General features: G+C 35.4%; 1 protein-coding gene across 1 annotated transcript; it reads right to left on the bottom strand.

The window, feature by feature from the left end:
* Positions 1-717: 717 nt before the first annotated feature.
* LOC147080039 (uncharacterized) lies at positions 718-7,111 on the bottom strand. The gene is made up of 7 exons (XM_085957053.1): positions 7,056-7,111; positions 6,767-6,806; positions 6,055-6,187; positions 2,754-2,900; positions 2,346-2,522; positions 1,512-1,598; positions 718-1,123 (listed from the first exon to the last, which is right to left on the bottom strand). The coding sequence occupies exons 3-7, from the start codon at positions 6,097-6,099 to the stop codon at positions 1,052-1,054; spliced, it is 528 nt and encodes a 175-aa protein (XP_085813179.1). The 5' UTR covers positions 6,100-6,187; positions 6,767-6,806; positions 7,056-7,111; the 3' UTR covers positions 718-1,051.
* Between the last annotated feature and the right edge of the window lie 572 nt (positions 7,112-7,683).

Below are 7,683 nucleotides of genomic sequence, written 5' to 3'. Positions count from 1 at the left end.
AATAAATCACAATAATATTATGTGATACTGATTTCCCATAATTTAATAATCATGATGACCGGTCTCGTTTATGTTAAATTGTATGGTTTGAATATTGTGTTTTATTTCAGTTACTACAATGTTTTTTCATCAAGAAATCAGGCGTCTAATAACAAAAACTGATAAATCACACGTCATATCGATTAAAACCTAACAAAACATGTGCAAACTCACATTATGAAAAAAATATTTAAAAACGATTTATAGAAACCAATTATTTAAAATGATATAAATAATCTTGTCATGTATTTATTGCAGAAAGACCTTCATCAGTTAATAGAAATGGACATACTGTCCTAGTTTGAAAATAAAAGAAAAAACTAATGTTAAAACCAATCAGTTACACTTGACGCAAAAAAACATCATTTTCGTCCTCCTTCTTTTGCCGACGTTTTGGGCTCGTTGCAGAGCCTATTCTCAATAGAGGAAGAACACACAGCGGAGACCCAAAAATTCATTACGATAACAAAGAATCGTGAATATCTGTTATTGAATTATCGGTTTTTATAATCAGACGCCACAATTGACAGTCGATATTTAAAGAATATGTATATCAAAAGGGAAATGGAATGTGAAATAAAAAGGCAGAAAATAATTGCAAAAGTTTATTAAATTTTTTAATACAACAACAATATCAATGTCTACTAAAACGAGACATTCGATCACAGCAAATAAGTTTCATACTATATATTTATCTACTATCCACAGTCAAGATTTTATCACATATTAAATGGCAAGGTAATTCAAAATTGACTATAAAACTATATTAATATCACGTGAATAGTAAGTACCCAGTAGTAAATTGTAAGTTTTTAAATATTATATCTTAAATTATGACAAGAATAGTATTGCTAATCAAAAAACTCCTAAAATTACAAATTCAAGTGTTTGATAACTTTTTAAACATTAACAATATAATAATAACTAAGTAGTCTTGTAAATTCTTTAAAGTCTTCATTCTCGTCTTACATATTAGCGTAGTACGGTATGGTATTGGCAGGTTCAGGACAATTTAGTCCGAGTCGGAGGAGATAATTATTACCTCCGCCCGATTATACTTTACCCACCCACGGGTTTCATATACCTGAAAAAAAAAAGAAATAGAAACATTAGACTTTTTGCTTTAAAACTCTAAAGAATGTATACAACAGCACAACGCACAATTAATTATTGATTCCTAATTATTGATGACTAATCTCGACAACAGATGACATTAGGAGTATGATAGTTTAAATCATTAATATCTCAAAATTAAGAATAAGGATAATGCTATTTTTCCAGAGAAGGGTTCAATTATTACTCGTGTGCCACTATATTTGACAAGATAATCAGAAATGTCGGCAGAAACATCTCCGCAAGACAATGCTGATCGAAGATTTATACTCGTAAATTGGCTAGGTATCAAATATTTTTGTTAGTCATTACAACCATGCACTCAATGATTATCAAAAACAATTAAAATAATAACTTACTCCCGTGAACTCCGGCGCTAGCCGAACCCGTCTTCTCCTAGGCCTCCTCGGCTCGCCATTTGGCACTAGCCGCGGCCGTCCCCTTCTCTGTAACAAAGAAAAGCATGTTGTAAGTGATATTATCAAATAATTAAGAGTCAGTTTTTTAGTATTGACCGACACACACCTGCCTGTAAACAAATGCACACTGTTTAAATGCTGTTTTAATTAAATTGAGCAAAATACTGTCCAGATTATATTTAAGTCGATAGCAATGCTTACAGTGTTTCTGCGAGTGCACTCGTATAGAGGTAAAAGTATACAGACAATTGTACAATTTATTTACACGAATGTGTACATCGGCCTGTGCTAGAGTTATTAAAAAATGTGGCAATATATAATAGAAAAGTATTGCAAACTACACATACGATAATAATATGGCGATGGGGCTTTAATAATTAAATAATGTTATTCAGAGACAAAACCACATTCTAAAATCTAATCAAAATATAGATATTAAATACCCGGCTATCGTGTGATAGATAATTTTTATCGATACCATTTTCATTCAGATTTAACTTTCAAGACGGCAGCTCAATATTTTATTTTGAATAAAAATAACGTTAGGAAAGTCAACAAAAACAAATTTGAATCCGCCTAATACAACGATAAATATTTCAAAGTATTACGCAACCCGAATGCAATATAAATTATCATACAAACAAAATAAATTATGTGTTACGTCGGCGTGTCACACGCCAAAAATACACTCTGATCTGTTTTCCCAAACACGCCTAAAGAAGTATAACTTCAAAAAAACTACTTAAATATATTTAATTTTAAAAAATTGCTTACCCTCGCCACCAATGGCTGCGGCTCTTCGGGTTGTATTTGGACATTATTATACGGCGGGGGGGGCAGTACTTCCCCTTGAGCCATCTCTGGCGATGCCGGTTGGTGTCGCCTCATCAGCGCCACCACCTCGCTGGCCCCTAATCCTTCCCAAAAACGGATTATATCTGCCACAGGGCTCTGAAAATAAAGAAAAATACATTTTTAGCTGTGAAAAAATTATAGTACTACAATAATACGGTTTAAGTTTGAATGATATTATACAGAAACAAAATCACAAGCACCGTCACAAAATATAGATATTAAATCGTGCCAAAAATGGAGCAGAAAATGTTTAATAAACAACAACCCTAATGTTGTTAAAAAACCTACTTAAATATATTAGAAAACATATACAAAATAGCTGTGTACCGATGGCGACTCTGGGAGGTGCTGGTCTGCGAGGGGCTCGTCTGCGAGGGGCTCGTCTGCGTGGGGCTGGTCATTCACCAACACAGCCGGCACCACCACGTCTCTGGACGGCGCTCTTCCCCGTCCTTGCACTTCATCGGCAATGCTCTGAAAATAAGGAAAAATACAAATTTAGTTATGCGTGGTATTTTTTACTTAACGGGAGACCAATTTCAAATATGAATTTCATATTTCAAATATTTACGCTAACTAAGTTACGGAACACTGTTATGCTACAGAAGATGACATTCTAAATAATCTTACTCATTTACTTCGAAATGTCTTTTACAATCTTAGAAAAATACAAAATCGTCAAAAAAATACTTGTGTATTAATGTAAGAATCAAAATAAATGTATGCAATTAATTATTAGAAAAGTTTTTTCGCTTACCCCTTCCAATTCAGGGAAATCTCTGCTTCTCGGCATTGTTTAATGATTTAGATCTTAAAGCGCACCGCACAATGACAAATATCGATCGACCTCAACGATATCAATTGTCAGACTGAATTCTGACAGTTCTTTGTTTTCATTTTTCAAACAATAGATAAAAGATAGAGTATTGTGGTAATAAACAAAAATATTTGCGAGACTCTGAATATCTATGATCTATGAATGATTATTAATAAATTATAATTTACCTACTATTATCACTAGTCAAACTCTCTATTTAAAATATGTTTTCTTCTTCCGATAGATTTTTTTTTACCTCCTACCTAAAAATATTGTAAACTTTCAGAAAACCATAGACTAATATAGTTTTGGAAAATTATATCCACCGCTTGGTAGGTAAGAGTGAACGCAAATGAAAGTGAACTATTGTGTTACGCCGCCTTAGAACTAATACAAGGGGGGAGGGGGGGGGGGGGGAAACTGCATTTTTGATTTAACTTAAATAAAATAATAATTACTATTTATATTAGTTTTCATATTTTTAAAAAAATCGCTAAAAGTAAGTATGGCGATATTACATATTATTACACATCAAATTAATAGGCATTTCCATGTAGGTATCAAGTCATAGCTAACTTTGTGAATCAATGACCGCGACAATAATCTTTGTATATCTGTTCTCACTTAGTTAGTTAATAGCCTAATTATTACATAATTATAAGTTGATAATATAATAATCAGTACATCATGATTGATAAAAAGAGAATTATTCGATTGTAAGTTTTCGACCGAAGCACATCGCTCTGTGCTGTGATTCACATTATTGTAACAATTGTACATCTGTACTTATGCAATTGAAATAAACTCACACCCTTCATAATCACGACAACGACTTCTCATCTCTCCTCGTCACAACTCCATCGGCCCTCACATCGACGACCCCCTACAGAGGTGAACCCGACGTTCCACGCAACCGCAAATTCAACATATTCAAGACAATGCCGAGAGGATATGACGACACCCACAGCCCCGCCGCAACCAGTAACAGCGAACTTATGGAAGAACTGATTGAGACCAGGATGCGGAAACTCGCATTGTCATTGCAGGAGCAAATGACAATGATCCGAGATGAGACGGGCAAAGAACCACGGCCGGCGATTCCACAGCCGCTCACGAAGCCGTACAAGTGGACGTTTATCCAGCCGCAACAGAGAAGATACCCAAGGCAAATGCTGGTACCACCATATGTTCGGAGCAGCCGCACAGAAGTGCAGACAACCCTGCAGCCATCAAGAGGGAAACGCTCCTCCGGGCAACCACTGATAGCGGCCAGTGAATACAGCCCAATGCCAAGCCGCCTATTTGTCACCTACCGCAACACGAAAATACAGTTTCTAGTCGACACAGGCGCCGATCTCTGTGTGTACCCACGTTCTAAGGTTCCGGGACGTCTAACAAAAACAACATACGAGCTGTCAGCGGCGAACGGTACGGTAATCGCTACATACGAGAACCTTCCGTTGACATTAAACTTGGGCCTACGACGAGACTTCACATGGAGGTTCGTCATTGCCGTTGTTAATAAGCCCATAATTGGAATTGATTTTTTAATCCATTTTGGATTGTTAGTCGACGCCAAGAATAGACGTCTGTTGGACCAAACCACTCATCTCACCACTTCCGGAAACCGCAGTACGGGAGAGGTCCTGTCGATTAAAACCGTTTCAGGCAGGTCTGCGTATCATGACCTGTTGCAACAGTTTCCAGATATCACACGTCCCGATGGCACAGTCAAAACGCCGCATCACACAACGAAACATCATATCAATACAACACTGGGACCACCAGTGGCTGCGCGCCCAAGGCGACTCGCTCCGGACAAACTACAGATTGCGAAGAGGGAGTTTCAAGATATGATGAGACTTGGGATCGCTCGATCATCAGGTAGCAGTTGGGCATCGCCGTTACACCTGGTCGCCAAATCGAATGAACAATGGCGTCCGTGTGGTGACTACCGAGGTCTGAATGCCAGATCCATACCAGATCGATATCCGGTACGTCACATCCAAGATTTTGCCCAAGCTCTCCGCGGGAGGAAGGTATTCTCCACCATCGACCTGGACCTGGACCTACGAGTTCTTAAAATTTGTCGATAGATGGACAGCATACCAGTCTAGAGAACCGAGGTTTTGATATGATTTAAAATTTTGTCGAACAAACTTCATTTTTTCATAATATCGAGTTTACGAGGTCTTAATCATAATTGGAAATAGACTTAATTCAGTTATCTAATAATTTAATTCAATGAAGAAGAGTAGCATGACTTGATTTCTAAATCTAATGACAATTAATGCTGAATACAAAGACCCCATATAAATTATAATGATTGATACTTGTGGAAACTTTTTCAAAAAATGAAAGAAAATATTTGATAAATTCAATACCTAGGATCAGTCTTACGGAGAACGGCATGGCGGTATCCGGGCACAACCTGGCCAGATTTAAGTGTCTTCCAGATGAACTCTTTCAGTTGGTCTTCGGTGGCATCTTCACCTATTTGTTTACGCAGCTTCTGGAGCCACACCAACACCTGAAATTGGCAGAAAAACAATTTAATTACATAAAAATTTTATTAATAGAAAATAATTAACACCTTCGCACAAGTCACAAACTGATTATCTAAATTACTGATTAGTGATAATTGATGATAATCAGTGATTGGTAATTGTTTCCACTCCATAATAATAAACCTGGTAAATAAATTGGATTTCTTACACAGACCGTAGAGCTGTTTTAGGGTGTGAAGATTGTAATGGTCAACATAATCACAGCATGTAAGACATTTTAAATGAAATTTATGCTAAAACATACTTCTTGGTTAGCTAATCCATGGAGCGGTCCGGCAAGTCCATTCATACCAGCAGCAAACGATAGGTAAGGATCGCTAAGCGCAGACCCAACCAAGTGGACAGTATGGGTAGATATATTTCCTCCCTCGTGGTCACTGAAAGAAATAATCATATCCTCAATTGCGTGATGTTGGTCTATGTCAATAACAAGGACGAAAAACATATCCACAAAAAATGATCATTATGGCAATCATGTCATGATCGTTCATTCCAAAACATGATACCATTATAGAAAACCAAGACATTATTTTACCTAAGCAAAAGCGCTTGCTATATTATGCTTAACTGATATAATAACATCCTACAAATGAGATATTAAATAATATGATAATCCTCATTGTTTTATTCGTATAATAATGTATGTTTAGAATGATTAATCACCAGCTAATGTATCCGCCGTTGAAATCTATTTTTTTTTCGATAAATAAATTATCTACATTTATATGTTCGTAATCATTGAAATTTTCCATTAGAAAATTTTAGAGAAGAGAATAGAAAAAATATTGAATTCCGTATTATATTCTATACATACGAGTACATTGTTTTTAAGTGACATATTTTGTGTTTGCGGTGAAATTAGATCATTATAACGACCTAAAATCTGGATATGACCTATAATTACTAAACATAGCATGAAGTAAAATCATTAATGCAACATTTATAAAAATACTTACTGTCGTATTATTCTCTGCCGTGATACTGACTTGCAAGAATCTAGAAAAAACAAAATACCAATGAAGTAGTCTGAGTTAAACGACTGTCTTTCCTCTACGATGTTATGGACGAGTTTACCAAATGGGTAAAAATAGCCACAGACATGTACCTTTGATTTCATTGGACGGCCAAGAGAACTTAGAAACAGATTGATTACATCAGTTTATGGGTGAAAATACATTAGTACCTAATAATATGCATACATACAAATCCCACGATATTTAAACCTGTCAATGAGAATGTACTTACTTGGTAAATTATTATTTAGTGATGTTTTGAACGAGAAGTATTTAAAACTATCACTAAAAATTACTAGCAGTCTTGCAATAGAAGAAATTTCTCTATGACAGCTTAACCAACATAATACTTTTTTCCGGACTCTCGTATCAAAACCAGTTTTGCATAATGTGCATCCATTAAATTATTTTTTGTCCGTAGGTACCTACTATTACTGCTGTTAATACTTGAACAGGCAAAAAATATGGTAATTGTGTCGCAAATGTTCGCATGAGCTTTTATGGTTTTTTTAAACGAAAACAGTTTAGGTATGCCATATATATAGAAAATTGTATTAAATTTTAAATTGATACCTTTTTCTGTCGGCGCTTTTAGATCCAATAATTGTTAATTTTAAATTTTCATACATTTTAATGCATCATTATCATAAACTAAGATTGTATTAGGTTGGGGTAGATTAGGTTTAGTTAGGTTAGGTTAGGTTTGGTTTTGTCTAAAAAGAAAATGATAAAATCTCATGCGAGCATCTGCGGCATATTTACCAAAAATATATTTGTCCTTGACTGCTCAATTGAATTTAGCATAACATACTAGTGGCCCTAGCATTTTTTAATTTTAATTTGACACGACGTAGTGAAAC

The sequence above is a fragment of the Rhyacophila brunnea genome, unplaced genomic scaffold, assembly GCF_057557595.1.
Source record: "Rhyacophila brunnea isolate RB1 unplaced genomic scaffold, BYU_Rbru_1.0 scaffold_1, whole genome shotgun sequence".
Lineage (NCBI taxonomy): Eukaryota > Metazoa > Arthropoda > Insecta > Trichoptera > Rhyacophilidae > Rhyacophila > Rhyacophila brunnea.
Note: the sequence above shows the minus strand (reverse complement) of the source record. Positions and strands in the feature narration are given on the sequence as shown.